Source organism: Taudactylus pleione, unplaced genomic scaffold, assembly GCF_031769625.1.
Source record: "Taudactylus pleione unplaced genomic scaffold, aTauple2 ptg000659l, whole genome shotgun sequence".
NCBI lineage: Eukaryota > Metazoa > Chordata > Amphibia > Anura > Myobatrachidae > Taudactylus > Taudactylus pleione.
Window position 1 is genome coordinate 151,122 of NW_028285061.1, and position 21,615 is coordinate 172,736.

The 21,615-nt window shown below is 45.3% G+C and overlaps 1 protein-coding gene across 3 annotated transcripts in view; it reads left to right on the top strand.

Annotated features, from left to right (window-relative positions):
* Positions 1-21,615, top strand: part of WAC (WW domain containing adaptor with coiled-coil) — a 111,856-nt gene that overhangs the window by 58,715 nt on the left and 31,526 nt on the right. For all 3 annotated transcript variants that reach the window (XM_088455538.1, XM_088455540.1, XM_088455539.1), the window contains 4 exons: positions 2,208-2,302; positions 8,502-8,617; positions 9,798-9,892; positions 12,505-12,816. In XM_088455538.1, the coding sequence (XP_088311664.1) occupies positions 2,208-2,302; positions 8,502-8,617; positions 9,798-9,892; positions 12,505-12,816 (618 nt within the window). The remainder of the gene's footprint in view (positions 1-2,207; positions 2,303-8,501; positions 8,618-9,797; positions 9,893-12,504; positions 12,817-21,615) is intronic.

Here is a 21,615-nt window from a genome sequence, read left to right on the forward strand (position 1 = left end):
GGGCGGCACTCGCAGAGGTGTCCCGCATCCTGGTCTGGGCGGAGCACAATCTCCCGGCAATATCAGCAGTATTCATCCGGGGAGTCCTCAACTGGGAAGCGGATTTTCTCAATCGGCAGGACGTACATCCGGGAGAATGGTCTTTGCACCAGGACGTCTTTCAACTTCTGGTGGACAGGTGGGGTCTTCAAGAGAGAGATCTCATGGCATCACAGCACAACAACAAGTTGCCGGTGTACGGGTCTCGAACAAGAGATGAAAAGGCATCTCTGGTGGATGCTCTGTCCGTCCAGTGGACGTTCCAGTTTGCCTATCTCTTTCCTCAGTTTTCCCTTCTTCCGCGGGTAATCTGGAAATTCAAACAGGAAGGGGGTACACTCCTGTTGATAGCTCCCGAGTGGCCCAGGCGGCATTGGTTCTCGGAATTCCAGAGTCTGTCCGTGGACATTCCTCTGTGGTTGCCGCTGCGACCGGACCTGCTATCACAGGGTCCTTGTCTTCACCCGGACCTGGCTCGGCTGTCTTTGACGGCGTGGCTGTTGAGACGGCCATGTTAAGGTCCAGGGGTTTTTCCAGCTCTGTGGTGCAAACCATGCGAAGAGCTCAGAAGCCATCCTCTGCAAGGATATACCATCGTGTGTGGCATACGTTCTTCCAGTGGTGTCGACCGAGAGGTTATGCCCCTCGGAAGTTCCGTCTGTCTAGAGTGTTGGCTTTCCTACAGGCGGGGCTAGACCATGGGCTTCGCCTTGCTTCCCTGAAAGTGCAGGTGTCTGCCCTGTCAGTCTGGTTCCATCATAGGATTGCTGCGCTCCCTGATGTACGCACCTTTATGCAAGGTGTTCTTCGCATTCAGCCACCTTTTGTTCAACCAGTGGCTCCTTGGGATTTGGCTCTGGTCCTGAGAGCTCTCCAGGGACCGCCGTTTGAACCACTGGGCTCAGTGGACCTTAAATGGCTTACAGCTAAAACAATATTCCTTCTGGCCATTGCTTCGGCCAGACGTGTTTCTGACTTAAGGGCTCTCTTCTGTAGAGCCCCTTTTCTGATTTTTCATAGGAATAGGGCGGTGCTGCGCACTCGTCCTGGATTCCTTCCGAAAGTTGTTTCAAGTTTCCACATCAACGAGGAAATCGTTGTGCCGGCTTTTAACTCACCTGCTCTTTCAGTGGGTGAGGCCACTTTGGACGTTGTACGGGCCTTAAAGATTTATGTTGACCGCACTTCTTCTTTTAGGAAGTCTGACGCCTTGTTTGTCCTCTATGGCTTCCGTAAAAAGGAAGGCCTGCTTCAAAGCAAACTTTGGCAGGTTGGATTCGTATGGCTATTTCAGAAGCTTATCTTCATGAAGGCCTTCCGGTTCCTCCTTCTGTGAGGGCACATTCCACTAGGTCTGTGGGTCCTTCGTGGGCAGCTCGACGTGGTGCATCTGCAGTCCAGATCTGCAAGGCTGCCACGTGGTCCTCTGTCCATACCTCTGTGAGGTATTACGCTTTTGACACCTTTGCCTCTCAGGATGCTTCCTTCGGGCGGCGGATTCTCCTTTCAGCACAGGAGCGTCCCCACCCTTAAAGGATACTGCTTTGGGACATCCCCAAGGTATCCTGTGGATACCCTATGGACCTTGATGTAGAAAATATGAGATATGGTAAGAACTTACCTTTGTTATCTCTATTTCTACGAAGTCCATTAGGGTTCCACAGGACTCCCGCCTTGTCGCACCTGTGCTGCAGATGGGCTTTACTCTGGTCACCGTTTTTTTTCCGTCTCCCTCTGGTGAGAATGTGATTCTTGTGTGTGTCCAGATCCTTTTTTTTCTCTTCCTTCTCCTCCTCCGGCCTATGGCTTGGTACGTAACTGAGATGCCTTGGCTCGGGGGCAGGGTATAGGAGGGGAACCGTAGTGCATCCTGGGAGGCTGAAAACTTAACTCTATGGTGCCCGATGCCTGACGTCATCACCTATACCCCAAGGTATCCTGTGGAACCCTATGGACTTCGTAGAAATAGAGATAACAAAGGTAAGTTCTTACCATATCTCATATTTTTCCTACACACTAATACACAAGTCTGTGTTTTGTTGTTGACCACAGCTATAAACTTTGATCATTTGTTTATTGAATGCTGCCCATAGAATTATACATAGTAGATTCTTCTTGGTTGTGGAGAACTTTAATCATTGGCTTTTTTTTTTTTTTTTTTTTTTCAGGGACCAGTTTTTCTCCGCAAGAAAATTCACATAACCACAGTTCTCTTCATAGCTCAAATTCACATTCTTCTACTCCAAGCAAAACATCTGATTCTGTAAGCTATAGTTTGACCACACAGTGCAGTTTGGTAACGAATATAAGTTTTTGTTTTTATTTTATTTATATAGATATATCTATCTTGTTTACGTAATTTACTTGTACATAATTCATGATCAGTAGGATGGTCAGCATTGCTTCTTCACAGCTTTAAAGCATATAAACCTGGTACATTTGGAAATGACATGCTCGATAAGTAGTAGGTGCCCAGTTACTAATGTTTACTGATCCCTCCCCCTCTAGACTGCAGGCCCTTATGGGACAGGGGCTGCTGTGAATGATAGAATAACTCTACAAAGTGTTGTGTAATAAGGTTGTAATATTTATAAAGGAGAATTACATGAACTATTATGCCATATTATTTGGACTTTTTTTTTTTTTGATAATGAAGAATAAGGACCTTGTGTTTGGCATAGGACACGTTACTGTACATGGGGATAATAGATTTGTGCATGGAGGAGCCATGCTAATTACAGAAAGGGGATCGCTCAATATTGATTGGTGCAGGTTTTATGTTTAGTCTTATATATGTTTAGTCGGTATATAATATATTATATTATAGAATAGATCTCTAGGTAAAGCTTAGTGTTACCAAGATAAATGGTTTACTCTTTCATATGGAGGTGTAATCAAATTCCCATTAGAACACAAATCTATACATTCATGCTCCCTATCAAAAATGTGTGTGTTTTGGATGGGGATGTATAGTTCAACCTATTTCCAAATTATATATTTCTACTTCAGGGTCCATAGGGGGTCCACAGGGTTGACCTTGGGGTTATAGCTGGAACAGGATCCATGGGCACCACACAGTTAAGCTTTTAGCTCCCAGGATGCACTTGGGTCCTCCTCTATACCCCGCCCCCGAGCCACAGGCACCTCAGTGTAAGCTGGTGCCCGGCCGGAGTCGGTCACCGCGCAGGGGGGCTGCAGGAGCAGCCCCCAGAAGCTTTTTATTTTAAGTTAAATTTTATTTATTTTTAATCTATTTTTACTACAGACGGCAGCGAAGGGCTGTCTGTACAGACGCCCACGCTGCCGCTCTGATCCCCGACTGGCGCCGCGACGCCAGTACTGATCTGGGGATCACGGCGGGAGGGCAGAGTCCGTACTAGCCGGACTCTGTCTACCTCCCAGGACTGCTGCCGGAGTCGCCGGGGATTCAGGTAAGCCGCGCGTCGCTGGATAGCGGCGGCGCGCGGAATGCCTTAAATGCAGTCCTTTAGCCTCCGGTCCGGGGGACAGACCGGAGGCTGCTGGCAGTGGCGGCGGGCCCCCCCCATAACCCGTGGGACCACTAGACCACCAGGGATAACCGGCAAGCGGGAAGCCAGCATCCCTAGGGTTAATGGCCAGCCAGGGGAGGAAGCCTTCCCTGTCAGCGGCCCCTCAGCTCAGCGCGCCTTTCAGCACGCAGTCTGGCGTCGCTGAGCTGCAGATTCCTCGGCCACTCCTCCTCTGAGGTCTCCAGCGGCCATTTTCCCAGTGGCAGCGCAGATCTCAGGGAGCACGCGGACCGGTCCCCCTGTGTACCTCTCCCCTGATTAAGGACAGTGTACACAGCACTATAGCCCTCCCAGACACTGAATCTGGGCAGGTTGATTGTAGTGTAAAGGTGCAGTGAGTATATCTTCCTGCATGGTATGTGACTTTTTGCTAGTGCTGCCTGTCTGTGCTTATTTTCCGCTTACTGTCAGCTTATACCTATCCCTTTACTTCTCCTACAAGCCCTGCAGGTGTGTGGGGGAGGGGCTTTTCTACTGACCTCACTTATATAGATCACGTATTTGTGAGGTCCGTCACATACAGTTGTGTGCTACTCAGTGCCATATTGTGGGCTGTTGTTCAGCACACCGGTGAGTGCGTTTTACTTCTACCCTGGTGCCAGATATATAATATATTCTGTCATGTCAGACGAGGAGGTTGAGCGCTCAGTGGCTCCGGTGTTGGCCTCCTGTGGACGCTGTTCTGCAGGAGTAGATAGGGAGGATTTGTCACAGGATGGCCTGTGTAGTCGATGCCAGGTGGCTCCTGGCCCATCCAGACCTTCTCTGGCGCAGGAACCACCGTGGGCGATGTTTTCTCAAGTGCTCGTGTCTATTGCGGACCGTCTGTCGGTCCCGACTGCTCTCCCTACTAGGGCGGTGCCCCAGCCGACCATCCCCCATTCCCCGGGTGTCCCGCAGTTATTGCGGAGTCCTCCTGGGTCTCAATCAGTTGGTCCCTATGCGGGGTTGCCTATGTATATACAGGCTTCCCCTGTGCCGCAGCAGCCTGTGGTACCTTTTCAGGCCCCTATGGCGACGCCTCCACCATGGGTGGATGTGCTCTCCAACTCCGTGCAAAATTTGGCGGCCGCTTCCTCGGCTTTTCAGTCAATGTTGCAGACTGACATGCCTTCTAGGATTTCAAAACGCCCACTCATGACACGGGCTGCTCAGGTATCGGACTCAGAGGGTTCCTCAGATGATGGGGAGGTCCCTGATGACACTGACTCGGACGCCTCGGTCCAGGAAATGGATACCAAGTCGTCCATTAATGTGCGAGCACTAGTTAGGGCGGTGCGAGCTATTCTTCTTATAGAGGATGAGGCACCGCTTCCTAAGTCGAAGTTTCCTAGTTTCAAAAAAACTAAGGTGGCTTCTGCGGTGTTTCCCCTGTCGGATCAGTTGACGGATCATATGGCGGTAGCTTGGCAGGCGCCCAGTAAGAGATTCCTTCCTCAGAAGCGGTTGGCTTCTAATTACCCCTCCCCTGAGGCACATTGTAAAAAATGGGAAACTCCACCGGCGGTGGATTCCCATGTCACCCGTTTAACTCGGGGCGCCACCTTACCATTACCGTCGATATCCTCGCTGAAGGATGCCTGGGTTCGAGAAGTGGTCTCCCAGGGGTACGCCCTGTCTTTTCGGCACAGACCACCCCACCAGTTTTTCTGCACAAGTCCTTCTCAGAACAAGACCAAGGCGTTACAGGTTCAGGAGGCTATAGAGTCCTTGCTGAAAGCAGAGGTCATTGTTCCCGTTCCTCTATCACAACGAGGGACGGGGTATTATTCGTCTCTGTTTCTGGTGCAGAAACCCAATGGTTCTCATCGCCCTATCCTCAACTTGAAGTCTCTGAACAAATTCCTCAGAGTTCCCAAGTTCAGGATGGAAACGTTACGTTCCATCATTCTGGCGATGGAACCGGGGGATTACATGGTGTCCCTGGACATCCAGGACGCCTACCTCCATGTTCCGATAGCATCTTCACACCAGCGGTATCTGAGGTTCGCTATCCTTCAACACCACTATCAGTTCCGGGCGCTACCCTTTGGTCTCTCCACGGCACCGAGGGTGTTCACGAAGATTATGGCGGTCATGGCCGCACATCTTCGGAACCAGAATGTACGGCTGCTGCCGTACCTGGACGACCTCCTGTTGCTGGCGAGCTCCCCGGAGGTACTGCTTCAACATCTCCACCTGACGATCGCTTGCCTGCAAGCACACGGGTGGTTGATAAATTGGAAAAAGTCCTCTCTGATTCCATCACAGCGGATGGTTCATTTGGGAGCCCTGCTGGATTCGCGTCAGCAAAGGATCTTCCTGACTCCGGAGAAGGTCGCCTCACTACAGCTGCGGATACGCAGTTGCCTGAGCCGTTGCCGCCTGTCGGTCCATTCGGCTATGAGAGTTCTGGGGTCCATGGTGTCGACATTCGACATGGTGGAATTTGCCCAGTTCCATTCCCGGCCCCTGCAGGGGCTGATTCTATCAGAATGGAACGGGTTACCTCACCGGATCCGCTCTCAGGTGCTGGTGTTGTCTCCGGACGTTCGGCTATCTTTGGCTTGGTGGCTTCAGACAGCTCATCTGGTCGAGGGGCGCCCATTTTGGATCCCGGACTGGGTCCTGCTCACGACGGATGCCAGTCTCCGGGGTTGGGGGGCAGTGACCGGCTCTTTGTCGCTTCAGGGTCGTTGGTCAGCGGAAGAAGCACTTCTCCCCATCAACATCCTGGAACTGCGGGCAGTATACAAGGCCCTGCAGTCGTCCGGCCCCGCTCTTCACGGAAGGGCGGTACAGGTGCAGTCCGACAACGCCACCACGGTGGCGTATATCAATCACCAAGGCGGAACTCGCAGTCAGGCAGCGATGTCGGAGGTGTCTCGTATCCTGTCTTGGGCGGAGGGTCACATTCCAGCGATCTCGGCGGTCTTCATCCCCGGAGTCCTCAATTGGGAGGCGGACTTCCTCAGCCGTCACGACGTGCATCCCGGGGAATGGTCGCTTCACCCAGAGATGTTTCAGCTACTCGTGGACAGGTGGGGACTGCCGGAGCTGGACTTGATGGCCTCCCGTCACAATCACAAGTTGCCCGTTTACGGGTCAAGGACAAGAGACGCAGGTGCAAGTCTGGTGGACGCGCTGTCGGTGACATGGACGTTTCACCTGGCGTATCTGTTTCCTCCGATATCCCTGCTTCCTCGGGTTCTGCGGAAATTCAAGCATGACGGCGGCATGCTCGTGCTGGTAGCTCCGGCGTGGCCCAGACGTCCTTGGTACTCTGATCTGAGGAGCCTCTCCATCGACGCTCCGTACCTTCTTCCTCAACGTCGGGACCTGTTGTCTCAGGGGCCCTGCCTTTACCCGGATCTGGGTCGGCTGTCTTTGACGGCGTGGCTCTTGAGACAGCCGTCTTGAGGTCTCGGGGCTTCTCCAGTTCGGTTATTGGTACGATGCTCAGGGCACGCAAGCCTGCTTCAGCACGGATTTATCACAGAGTGTGGCACACTTACTTTCAGTGGTGTGAGTCCAGACTTTATGATCCTCAGGTGTTCCGAGTTTCTAGGATCTTGGAATTTCTTCAGTCAGGATTGGATCTCAGCTTACGCCTTGCATCTCTGAAGGTTCATGTGTCCGCCTTGTCCGTGTGGTTTCAACGGCGGATTGCAATACTACCAGACGTTCACACCTTTTTCCAAGGTGTTCTCAGGATCCAGCCTCCCTTTGTGCCTCCTGTGGCTCCTTGGGACTTGGCGGTGGTGCTACGGGTCCTGCAGGGTCCTCCGTTTGAGCCTCTTGAGGCGGTGGAGCTCAAGTGGCTGACATTTAAGACGGTTTTTCTCCTGGCAATTGCTTCGGCCAGGAGGGTGTCTGAATTGGGGGCGCTTTCCTGTCGCCCTCCTTTCCTGATTTTTCACCAGGACAGAGCGGTGCTCCGCACTCGTCCTGAGTTTTTGCCCAAAGTGGTCTCGAAGTTCCATATTAATCAGGAACTTGTTGTGCCAGCTTTTCAGTCCCCTGATCTTTCAGCTGGTGAGACTTCCTTAGATGTGGTCCGGGCGCTTAGAATTTATGTAGACCGGACGGCTTCGGTTAGGAAGTCTGATTCCTTGTTTATCCTCTTTGGTTTTCACAAGAGGGGTTGGCCTGCCAACAAACAAACGTTAGCCCGTTGGCTTCGTTCCGTTATTTGTGAGGCTTATGCACAGGAGGGCTTACCTGTGCCAGCCTCTGTTAAGGCTCATTCCACTCGTTCTGTGGGTCCCTCTTGGGCTGCTAGACGTGGCGCTTCTGCTGTTCAGCTGTGTAGGGCGGCCACTTGGTCTTCAATTCAAACGTTTTTGAGGTTCTATGCGTTTGACACCTTTGCCTTACAGGATGCATCCTTTGGGCGCCGGGTACTCCTTTCAGCACAACAGCGTCCCTGCCCTTAGTTGTACTGCTTTGGGACATCCCCAAGGTCAACCCTGTGGACCCCCTATGGACCCTGAAGTAGAAAACAAGAGATATGGTAAGAACTTACCTTTGTTATCTCTGTTTCTACGAAGTCCATAGGGTCCACAGGGCGCCCGCCCTGACGCACCTGGCTTCAAATGGGCTGTGTGGCTGGTCACCGGTTTTCCGTCTCCTATTGCTGTGAGTATGGTTTCTTGTGTGTTCCAGTCTTCCTTCTCTCTGTTCCATATTCTCCTCCGGCCTAGGCTGCTTACCAACTGAGGTGCCTGTTGCTCGGGGGCGGGGTATAGAGGAGGACCCAAGTGCATCCTGGGAGCTAAAAGCTTAACTGTGTGGTGCCCATGGATCCTGTTCCAGCTATAACCCCAAGGTCAACCCTGTGGACCCTATGGACTTCGTAGAAACAGAGATAACAAAGGGAAGTTCTTACCATATCTCTTGTTTTTTTAAAATGTATTTTTGTTTCCTTGTTAGACCTATGATCCAGCAGATGATTGGTCTGAGCATATCAGCTCTTCTGGCAAAAAGTACTATTATAACTGCAGAACAGAAGTATCCCAGTGGGAGAAACCAAAAGAGTGGCTTGAGAGGTAAACATGAAATCAGAAGTGTGTGTGGTTTTTTTTTTTTTTTTTTTTTTCAGTTTACATCAACTGCAAATGTATTAATGGATCTATCATATAAGGGTAAAAGGGGAAAACCATTCAGCTGATACATTTGTAAGTCATCAGTTTGCTATTGTCTCTATGGCGCCGTTAACGGGAAACCCTCTTCATTACGGCCTTTGTAACTGGCTGACAACCAATTACAAAACCGTGAAACTGGGTACACACTAGATGGGCTTGAGAGTTCTTTTTAAAGGGACTTGATTGGAATTAAAACTAAAAATCTGCAACTGCTTGGTGTTGTCCTTTAAAAGTACACTCCAGGCCTGGCCAACCTGTGTCCAGTTGTGAAACTACAAGTCCCAGGATGTCATGCCACAGTCTTGCTATTAGGGAATGCTGAAACTGGTGAGGCATGCTGGGACTTGTAGTTTCACAACAGCTGGAGAGCCATAGGTTGACCAGGCCTGACATGCACTTAATTTATTATTTTTTTTTTTTTTATAAAGCATTGTGTATTCTGTCATTTATCTGTATTGCACAAATATCCATTCATTGTACACCACATGCAATAATGAGTGGGTGTGGTACACAATGACATCAGAATGTTGACATGTGAAATGTGACTTGTGAATGTTGAGTTGTTTTACCATTTTTAGTCTATTTAAGACCTAACATTGCCTTAACATGGGCTGCCAACTTCACAATGATGACACTGACTGTGACATTTTGACTACATACCGTAATGATCAGTATATATTGCCTATCAGTACCCAATATTATAGAGGCATGGACTTCTGTTATCATGAATACACTGGACTTTTTATTTTCCTGTCTGGGTAAATGGCTTCCAGATTACCTTATACCATTAATTTGTTCATATAACTGGATGTTACAAATCTAAATTCTCCTGCAGTTTTCATCATTGTTGTTCCATAAAATACTTTTAGTGGTCATGGAGGACAACTTTTAGTAGTTCTTTCCAATGAAGAGAGCAGTATGGATTTGACAACTGTTACATGTTGGCCCTTTAGTACTCTGCCAAGAAACAGAACTAAACTGGAATTTGGGCAGAGTTGGTTTTGTTTCATATTACTGCCCTGGAAAGTTTGTTTAGTAATTTTAATGAATTTAACAAGACACTTTTGTTCCTCCTTCGATTCAGAGAACAACGCCAAAAAGAGTCCAGTAAAGTGGCGGTTAATAGTTTCCCTAAAGACAGAGACTATAGAAGAGAAGCAATGCAAGCCACATCTACAGGTGAGTTGAAGCTTCTGTGGACCTTCACATAGGTGTAGAGCAGGACATTGTGGTGATGGAGGAATCTCTGCATTGATCTTTGATGTAGAAGCCTGCAATGGGTATATTTTTACTAGTGGGATAACTTTTTGTTCATGTTCAATGTGCTCTGGTACATCTGGCGGCTCCAGTGTAAATATGCACTGAATATTAATGGAAACCTGTTTGAGGAGGATGATAAAACTTGTTAAAATTTGCTATGTAGATGGAAAGGCGCAAGCCTGTATATGGAATGGATGTTGGGTGTTGGACAGAAAAATGAAATAAATATCCCTCCCCGAAACCTAGGCATGTTTACAGATCAGGCAGCCCAATGTGATATAAGCTTGGGTGTACAGTGAATTTTCAGGATATGTGAGTGGCTGATCTGTCCATCCAAGTTCGTGCCATTCACGTTTCTGAGTTTTTTAGGCTGTAGCTTGGCTTCTTTAGTCAGTGGATGTTTCTGTGAGAATATACCAACAACACATCTTTGAGGGTAATAGCTAAATGATTTACATTTTTCTTCCAGAATGAATAAACATATTTGTTTGGTTTGGTTTTGTTACAGTGGAAAGTGGACTTATCTCTATTGCCTAACCTTTTTATTAAGTGTATATTTGGATTGGTATTGAATATTTCTGCTCAGACAAGTTGCCAAATTTAACTACATGATTGGAAATTTTTCCCAGCCGGGTGGGGGCCTTTGTAATTATGCGTCTGCGAGGAAAAGGGCTATCTCCCTTACCAATTCAGCCACACAGGTCTCAGGCTGCTCCCCCACTGGCTGTCAGTCAAAAGTGCCCATTATGCAGTGCCCCCTGTAGTTTTCCCCTTTATGTAGTGCCCCCAGTCTGGCCCCTTATGCAGTACCCCAGGCTTAAATAGTGCCCCTTATGCAGTGCCCGCAGACTAGTCCCCCTATATGCAGTAACGCATACTCACAAAAGAAAAAAAAAATTGACAACTTACCTTATGCCCACTCCAGCCGACGACCGCTGCTGCCGGCCCGCTCTGCACTATGGGAGAGACGTCATGAGGTCTCTCCCATCAACCGCTGCGGGGAGAGCCGGAATGGGAGCTCATGAGTGAGCTCCAGCTGGCTCCCTCCTTGGCCGCAGCAGCCAATCGGAGCCTGTATGACTCTCATTGGCTGGCTGTGCTGCTATAACAAACACACAGCTACCGCTGGCGGCTGTGTTTGTTTCTGTGTAGGGCAGACCGCTACTCACTGTGGTCTGCCCTAGACTTGCGGGACACTAGCGGTGGGTGCAGGCCCCGGTGCAATGCCGATGTTACAGTGGTGTGGGATATATATATATTTTAACTTTCATTTATTTTTATGGCAACACCATATTTCTCAGTTTTCCAGAGAATAGTAAATCATTCAAATCTGTTCCTGCCCTATTGAAGCTTTGTTTTCCTGAATCAGAGCATCCTAAAATCTTCGCACAGGTAGTGACATGAGCCCAGCATTGCGTAGCAATAATGCTCACCACTGTCACCCGGCCATACAAACCGTCTGGATTGAGTGCTGTTTGGAAATGCCACCAAATCCCTGTGATCTCACTGATTCCTACAGGATTTCCTCCCAAGAATGGGTGACCATAATAGGGTAGTGGGGAGATGTTAGTTCTGTTTCTTGTTATTAAGAGATCGTGGTTAATGGTAAAATGATAATGGGTGCTAAGCAATTTACGATTTGATGTTCTTTAGTAGTTCTCTAACATTGATGGCTGCTTTTTCTAAAATAAAAAAATAAATTGTAAAGCGCTAATGCTATAGGAAATTGTAAAATATAGAAACAAATGTTTAAAACTGAAACGAACACGTTTGTTTTTCATGCTGAATAAAGTAGACCGTATCAAATGTAACTAGGGCAATTTATTGATATTCTAAGGGAAGCAATCATGGAACACAGTAAACTTTTTTTTTTTTATATATATATATATATATATATATATATATATATATATATATATATATATATATATATATATATATATATATATATATATATATATATATATATTTGTTACCACATGTTAGCTTGATCTGTCCCTCCAAGAGACTTGGAAGCCGAATACGATTAGATTAAGAAATCGTTAAAAATGGATTCATTTAACAAATCCTTAAAATAGATCATTAAACTAGTTAAACGCTGATAACCTGGTTATCTGGTTAAGTAATTTGTTCTGGGATCCCAGGTATTCAAATCAGTTGGCCCATTGTGTTAAGTTTTTTGTTTTTTGCTGTTAAATTTTGTTTTATTATGGAGATGTTTTATTAGGGGATCTGTACAAAGTATTAGTATGTTTTCCTGTAGTGTAATATTGTCTTGCAGCAATGAGCTCATAGGATGATAACTCTCCATAGTGTGTAACACAAAGCTTCTAATGGCAGCTTATTGAGCTACATAACACTGAGCAAACGCCATACCAATCTGTCATTTGTTTGGCAGTCTCTTATTCGCTGAAGGAACAATGGTGTTTAAAAAAACAATGCATGCACTCTTAGATCATGAACTGTAATGATATTTATTACTGGACTTATACAGTGTTGTTCATATTCCTTCTTTCTTCCATGGAAATCAGTGGATGAGAAACATTCCAATGACGCCAGCAGCATGCTTCCACAGAACATCTTGTCTCAGACAAGCCGGCACAATGATAGAGACTACAGACTCCCCAGAACAGAGACTCACAGTAGTGCGGCCCCTGTGCAGCACGCAATTAAGCCGGTGGTTCACCCGTCTGCTGCCCCAAGCACTGTTCCTTCTAGTACTCTTACAGTACAGCCTGATCACCCTCCTCCAAAGAAGTCATTTGACGCAAATGGAGCATCCGCTTTGTCAAAACTGCCTATCCCCACATCTTCCATGCCAGCACAGAAATCAGACAGAAAAGGTAATGTGTGGCTTTACCACTGAAAATGCATGCTAGTCTTCAAGATGATCAAGATAGCTCGGGGCCACAGAATACCTGTGCAGTGCCATACTTTAGGCTCACAAGTGCATCACTCTTGTAGTAAGGAATTGGGTTATAATGAAAGGACAATTTTCCACGTGACTGTCACTTCAGCCGCTTAGTGTAAAGCACTAATAAGCGTTGTGTGCCAGTGTGCATTGCTTGATTTGACAAGTGCAGTGTACCTTCATTAGACTATAGAATACATTTTTTCCAAGACTTGTGTTAGCGATAAATTACTTTCTAAGGGAGTACAGTTAAAGATTTTAAGAAGCCAAAGGGGAATGTAATAGCCTGCGAGACACAGGCATAGGTGCTATTCTGGGGAGTCTGCCCAAGATGTGTTAAAGCTGCAATAATTTATACATCAAAACCAACCTGGTTTTGCCTTTGAAATGATTGCTGCCTTAAAGCATTGGGCACGTTAATTGGAATTGCACTGATGCCTGTATCTTGCAGGCTGTTACATTTTCTCCCAAGTCTAGCTAGTTGTAAATGTTGTCCTGGTCACCATTGGACAGTAGGAGATTTTGTTTGTTGGGAAGTGTTGTGTTACAACGTGATTGCCATGAATTAATATGATCTAGCTACTTGTATTGTTTAAAGCTCTTTAAATCCTGATGCATTGTTCTTGCTCATCAACAGTTACTTTTTTACAACCTGTTCTTGTGAATGCAACTAATTCACTTCATGTTTTGTTCCTGTGTTATAAGTAATATTTTGCATTCATGTTTAACGTTATCCTGGTGACATCAGATCCAGCAGGTCCCTCTTGTCTGGCAATTCTTTTCTTGCCTGTATGAAATAAAAGAACCTGCCTTGGCTGGAGTAAATCAGGTTACTGGGATGCTCTGCTTTCACCTGCTGAGGTGGGTTTTTACCAAAATGCCAGTGTATTGGCCACTGATAACCCACTGCCAGTAGAGCATCTCAAGACCACGGTCTGTATCTGGGACCTGCTTGATCTGTGGCAACAGCATGGAAATTATGTTCTACATGTTTAACTTCTACATTTCAATATGAATAGTAATGTTTTGTGTTGTCCTGGACACTCTCAGATCCATGTGTATACCTGGGTAACCATTTTTACAACAAATTGCCATTATATTGGATGAGGAAAAAATTGATGAAGGATATTGTACTGAAATGAGGCATTGGAACTTGATGTGGTCTCCTAGGTTCTCTGATCCGTGCTTACATCATTACTTGATGATGAAAAATTCCTTTCTATAAAATTATTGGTGGTGAACAGTAATTAACACAGTTTCACTTCTGGACTGGCCACTGAATTATCCTATATGTTTATAGTTTCAGAAGATTATAAGGCTTAATGTGTGTCCTGGTATGATTTCCAGTTTATGAAAGGCACCAGTGTACCAGCAGTTCTATCATTTATCCATCCCTGTGAGAGAAAGGGCTGTTGGGCACACTTCTCAGCTGGACTGATGTGACTGCCAATGAGCGAGAGACTGTCCTTTTTTTTTTTTTTTTTTTTTTTTTTTTTTTTTTTAGGTCTATGTTGGCCTTAACTTATGCAAAGATCCCTGTGTGTTAGGTGGTACGTTTTCTCCTATAGCTCGTGCACTGGCATTGTCCCACAGCCTCTCTGCAGCTCACTGTCACTCACCTGCTCTAGGCTTTTGCTGTTCAGTCAGGTATAAATGTGAAGTAAAAGTTTTTAAACGTTGTAGAAAACTCCACCCAAAAAGGCAGTAAATTACAGGGATGTACCCTACACTGGCTCGTGGTCCCTCTTTGTTCAGAGCAGGAGCCATTGAGGTAACCATTTTAGATCTGTTAGATAGAGCTTCAGTTGTAAGGGTTTCATGGATAGTTTTTTTTTTTTTTTTTTTTTTTTTGCTCATTGAACTCAACTTAAAACTACATTTCTTCTTTGAAATAGTGTTACTTTAGCACAATATTTTATTACAGTATCTTCTAGTTCACAAATGTCATGTTTTGGTTTTACGTTAATGTTGTAAGATTTGTCATTTAATATATGAGAATGCGTATGATTAAATCAGTCTTGAAATCAGAATAGTCGTTTTGAATGTTGCGTTAATTTTAAATGGTCAAGTTCCTGCTACCAGGTCAATAGTTAACACTTTTTACACATGTCTCTATGGCTAATCCCCCCCCCCCCCCTCCCCCTTTCCCCTCCCCCCATATGTGAAATTATTTATTTCAGAGTTTAATGATTACATGATGAAATATATTGGATTGAAGCAGATTTTAAAGACCTGATTTATTTTGCTAAATCTTGACGAATCAAACAAATTACTATGGCCTCTTCATACCAACGAACCGAGAAATACACTGGCCTATCAACCCGTGACTTTCCCAGGTCTCAGTCTCCCACCCTGGTACACAGCAGGGTCGCGGACCCTGGACTCCATAATGGGTTGGACCCTTTCACATACAGTCTAGACCCGGGTATGTGCCCGTGCACCAGCAAAAATCTGTGTATTTAGGCAATGTGTGCAATAAATTAGTAACCATGTTCTCAAAGCCAACGGCGTACTAGACAATACATAACAAGTAACCCTTTTTAAAAGCTCTATGTTGCAGAAACTTTAGACAAAAACCTTCTTTTAGGAAAAATCTACAAATAACTTAATGTAACTACATATTTAGGATGACAACATACAGCACAGTACATACATGGCAGCAGGGAAGGAGTGACATACAGACAGAGAGGCCAGGGGTGGCAAGCGCACACAGCATGTAGAGAGAGGCGGCTCACCTGCATGGAGCTATAGAGAAAGCAGCTGTTCTGGCCGGGCTCATTGAAGAAGCCTTTGGCCGGGGGGCAGAGAGAGGATCTTCCGACGATAGGCAGGGGTGGGACCTGGGGAACAGCTTCATCCAGGCCATGAGATCCTCGGCGGCGTGGGTTGAGCAAACATTGCAGCACCAGGCATGGGGGGCACAGCTGGAAGCTGCTGGTGCTGTGTGTGTCGACCACTGCACCTGGGAATGCCCGCTAGCCGAAGCATATGGTAACTTCCGCTTTGTGTTCCAAATGGAACGCAAGTACTGGAACCATGGTGACTGTCAGCATTGTTTAAGCCAATCTCGGTCGAGGGGACTATAGGGCTGGGCCAACATGAACTTTCCCGTTATCAAAGTGGCCAATCCTCCTCTGAATAGATCAATCTATAACCACTGGCAGAGGTTACAGATGAAATTATCTTTACCCGTTGCTTTGTGCCCCCCCTGACAGCTGGCGCCTGGAGGCCAGTGACTCCACTGCCTCCGGGAGTCCCGACACTGGGGGTATGGTATGGCTTCTCTGGTACGGCAAGAGACTGCAGAGCCCTTGGCGCATGCCGGCAGCAGCATAGCTGCGGACAGGGGTTTATGGAAGCGTTACACACAGTGACAGTCGGAACCTCAAGCCCAGATCCTTGCTGCTCCAGCTGCCGATCTGTGTCCACACTCTCCTATGACGGGGAGTATTTTTTTTTTTTTTTTTTCTTTTTCTTGTGTTTTTTTTTCCCTCCAACAATTGGCTTTATCAGAAGCATACCTGGGTCGTGTAAAACTTTGTCGCCAGGACTAAAATCTTGGTCGCCATGGCGACCTGGTCCCGGGATTTGTTGAGCCCTGAAGTAATGTTAGAGTACGCACCTGTTTGCCCAGTAATGCAACCTTAACCAGCTTATTGTGTAAAGGTGCCGCTAATAAAATGGTATTGTGGATGGTGGAGTGGCTGCTAAAAGTGAGTTATGGGGGGAGAACTCTGGGTCTTATTCAGAGCTGTCACAGTGCGACTATCTATGCTAGTATTGTAGCAGATGGTACAGAGACGCCCCCAGCTGCGGTGCTAATGCGTTGCTGATACATCTGTTGCACCATTGAACATTGCACCAGCCCTATGGATGCACAGATTATCCGCCTGAACATATTCTCCTGTGTCATGAGACGCAGTTGCTGACCGCAGCACATCCTCTTTAGCCACTCCCAGTTACCTCCCAGGAACACCCCTGAAATCTCTAGCTCTTGCATCTAAATTTCACTCTGACGCTCCGTGTTAGTAATAAGGGGGGCGCATGTGCATACTGGAAACATCGGCTGACACTGCACCTGTGAATCAGGCCCACGATGTGGTGATCGAGTACCAGGCCATGAAGATTTTCTTTGGTGGCCAAAACATCCAGGAAATAATACTTAGAAAATAACAAGGCCTTCACCTCTGAGTGCTCCAGTAAGCAGGTTTTTATGCATTATTCTTTTTTTCCCCTTAGCTTCCCTTTTTAAATGTTTACACTCAGCCACTTCCCTGTTTCAGCCATCATCACTGTTTACTGCATTTGTTTGGGGTTTTGGGTTTTCACATACAATGGGATTTCTCCTGAATTAGTGAAGAGAAAAGCTCCTCACTGCAGATGCGTATACAATAGGAGGGGCAGTGATGAACTGCAGAGTATCTACACATGGGCTGACGGTGGGGAGCTGTCACTCCAAGGTCACTCTTACCTCCAGCTCATGGCTATCCATCTGTGTTAAGAACACCTCCCAAATATAGTTAAGGTGGGGGTTGCAATATGAAATTTCTGAGTATTTGCCAAGTTTTTTATTATGACATTTGTTTTCTTCATTTTATATTTCCTTACCTGCCCCTGGTTTTTAAATGTATCTGTGCTGGGTTAACGTAAGATCTTCTGCGATCTTCTGTTCCTCAGATCAGGACTGGACTCTCCTACGGCATGCTCTAGTTTCTGTTGTGTCTCTAACCATTCATGCTTCTAGCAGCTATCAATATGTAACCAAAGCTATTATGCTGTTACTCAAACCATACCCAAACGTAACCTGCTTTTTATTTTGGTTTACATTCTAATTTTAACGCACATTGGTTCACTTTGCCAGGATGTTAACATGTTTGTTTTATTTTTCATATCTGTATATAGTTGTAGTTTTATTGCATAGCCTCCTTGGAAAATGTTACAGAAACAAAACATTTGGTTTAGAGAAAATGAAAGATTTAAAGAGCCGTATTGTATAGAGTGCTTTCTGATGGACGTGTATATTTAGCAGTGGAAGTTGCAAGTCAGTCACTGAAAAGCTGTAATGAAAATTGGCTCTGGTGGGGCATTTGTACTCAGAATAGCATCATTATACAATGTCACAAAGCTGTGTGTAATAAATAAAAAAAAAAAATTATATATAAACATACATACCTACACAAAGTTGAATTAAAAATGATCAGTGTTATGTAACATATTCGGTCAGTGTGTGTGTTTTCTTCGCTAGATCCTCACCAAATGCATTTTCTCTTAGTTTTTATGCCAATTTATTAGATAGGCAACAGAACTTGTGATATTCAAGACTTGTTTCCTCTGTATAAAAGTGTACAGCAGCCTTGTTATACCACTGTAGGGCAGCTGGAGCAATGATGCCCTCCCTGCCCCCCACCCTTGTCCAAACACTGCAGAAAGTATTATGCCGGCCATACACGGGGCAATTTGAAAACGTACCGGGGTATCGTATGTTTTCAAATTCAACCCGATGCATCGCATGCTGCTGTGAATGGTAAACGATGCATCTTACAAGATGCTTCGGTTACCTATTTAACAGCATGATGGATCGCAGATCTTATGGTTTTTCCATAAGATCTATGATGCCGATGTACGACGGCGGGGACGCGCATCGCCATCGTACAGCATGCCAAAACACCTACGATATGCACGATTGATTATTGCGATCGATATCGTGTGTAAAATCTTCAGTATGAGGCCCTTTAGAGATGGTGGTGGCTAATGGGACTACAGGTATATGATAAAAAAAATAAATATATATATACCAATCAGTAAGTTACAATATACATAGTTTTTACAGTTCTTGGGATGGTGAGTGAGTTTAAATGATGTCGTCATGAGCATATTAATACTATAAATGGGGTGATTCAGTTGTTTTATAGTGCCCCTAAACTAATGGGCGCCCGACGAAGCAATTCATGTCTGCTGTCTGGGTGTTCGTATGGTAGTTTTGGCTTCCAAAGCAGGACTGTAGATGGAGTAAGCTGCTATACGTGGGTAACAGTGCCACCTGTGCACGGTCGCCTGAACAGAGCCCTGTTGGGCGCCAATTGCATTTGGACGCCCTATGGGGGGAATTCAATTATGCGATGTTGAATAGTGCTGGGAATGATTTCTTGCAGCTTTTCAATTGGCTACGCTGTTAACCTGTTACTAGAGGTTTTCTGCTTGCACCCTTCAGAGGTGCGGGCAGAAATACGACTAAACTTGTGCCACAATGCTAGTTTTGGACAATAACAGCGGCCTGCAATTAAGACTGAGTATGTAGGTTACCACAACTACACCTGGCGTTAGATGGCATAAACTGCATCTCCCGCCTTAAGTGCAGGGCTCGATGGGGACAATTAAATAGCGGGAGCTCCTCCCTAACGCTATTCAACATTGCATGTAATTGAATTGTCCCCTGTGTTATGAGTCCCAAGTCCAGGTATTTTTGCACATTTTGCAGTTGCTGCCAGTTTAGAAACTATCATTTAAATTTACATGTTCATCTAACCATGTTGAAGTAGCAGACCTCCGATGTCTGGAAATTTCTAGTCCTAGTTGCTGATCATGAATACTTAGGGGGGTATTCAATTTGATGGCAAAGTCTGAGGTCGGACTTTTCGCCATCATCGCTGATTTTTCTGGGATAAAGTATCGGGCGCATGCCCGCTTTATCCCACTATTCAATTAGGATCCGGCGGAAAGGTGACTATGGGAAAGTGCAGGGAATTTTCGGGAAATAATCCTGGGACCCCCCTAAAGATGTCCAGACATGGGTGATCACTGTGGGTAATCCCATTTTTGCCTGCTGAAGGGAGTCAGGGTTTTCAAATAGCCATGGCAGGTGCATAAATGCGCCTGTGAAGAACAGGTGAAGAAGAGCATTTCTTTCTTTCTTTTTTTTTTTTTTTTTTTTAAATAACTATGGCTGTCAAATTTGGGGTACATGAAAAGGGTGCAAGCATATTTTTAAGTCCCTAAAATTATTTAAAAAAAATTCTTCAAAAATGCACCTGCCGCTACCACCCGCACTCTTTAAAACACCTGCCGCATACTTGGGAACCCCTTAGGAATTAATTATGCTAGGTTAGAAGTTTGTTCCCCATTTTTTATTTATTTTAACCCCAAAATTCTAGACCTTTTTTTTGGGGTGTCCTGAGGTTTTTTTTTTTTTTACAGATTACTTTTTATAGGACACCTCCAGGGGTGCAGGCTATATATATATTTTTTTTTTGTTAAAGCCTGCACCCCTAAACCCCAATTCTGCACTTTTTTTTTCACCATGGAAATCATGGTGAAAAGGTATCCCCCGTTTTGTAACAAAGACTTTTTGCATCGGCAAAAAGTCTATGTAATTGAATACGGGGATAATTGAAACATGCGAAAATGACGGATTTTCTCAGCCAAATTGAATACCCCCCCATAGTTCTGAATTCTGGTGAGGAGCTGTCTTTCTGGAGTGGTTCTCAAAATTGACTTTGAGCTGGTTTAAAATGTCCTCCATCTAGGACTGTAACCCAAAATGGTTAGATGAACTGACCTTTCCCTTATACTTGCAGCACGGTGCCTACCTCTTTTTGATGTCCATAAAAGAACTTTAAGTAAAATGTCTGGGAATTTTTAGTACTAGTGCTAGGTAGCTGATGGTCAGATTAATCAGTGTAGCCTTGGGGATATAAACCCTAGGTCTTTTTTATTTTATTTTTTTTATTTCCCCCTAATCTTGTTCATGCACCGACCTGTAATACATACCTACTTTTTGATGTCCCTATAAATGTTGGATTCATCCCATTTATTTTGCGGACAAAGTAGTGACAAATTTATTCTATCATTTACCTAAGGAAATTTGTGTGTGTTTTGAGGACACCATTCTAAACTAATTACTTTAAATGATTAATGAGGCATTTTTGTATGTAAAATAGCTTTTCATGATTGTGTAGGAAGAATTAAACCAGAATATAAACCACTTTGGTGTCTCGCATTGTATTTAAACAACTCTGTGACCGGAACAATTTTAATAAATTCAATGGGATCATTTCAAATCAGCAGGAATTGAATAGCGTTGGGAGGGAGCTCCTGGAGCTGTTCAATTCAGTGCGCTGTTTAGCCTGACTAATTCTCCTTGCACCCTCTAGAGGGTGCGAGGACAAATCTGACTACTGTGCCGGCTGCGAGCCTCGCGCCCAGCACTTTAGTCGCGAGAACAGTCATTCTCAGACTTAACTTTCCATTTGTGTAAACCTCGCGGTGCATTGAATATCTCTGGGAAGGTATTATATGGTAAGCACCTAACACTGATCCTGTTCATAATGTGGGGACAAATCCACCAATCCAATATAAAGTCTACCTTGTTAGTTACCTATGTAGTAATAAAAAAAATTGCAGCCAGGGTCCAGCAATGGATACCTCCATTTATATCATGACATTTATAAACTGATACGTGGCATAACATTGGTTTAGGTATGATGTATATAAAATTTCCTTTGAGCGTCTCAAAGGTAGGCTTACTTGCACTTTAATACATTAAGGTTGTGTTTATGTTTTGCTTTTGAGAATAGTGTGTGTCCAGCTAGCCATATACACAAACAGTCTGCGTTCTATCCAGAGTTGAGTAGTTATTACTGTATCCATATAATTTGTGTTTGTTGAAACAAACCCCTTAACCTGTAGCTGAACACCTTATACTCTTTAATGTCTAATCTGTATAAACTGTGAT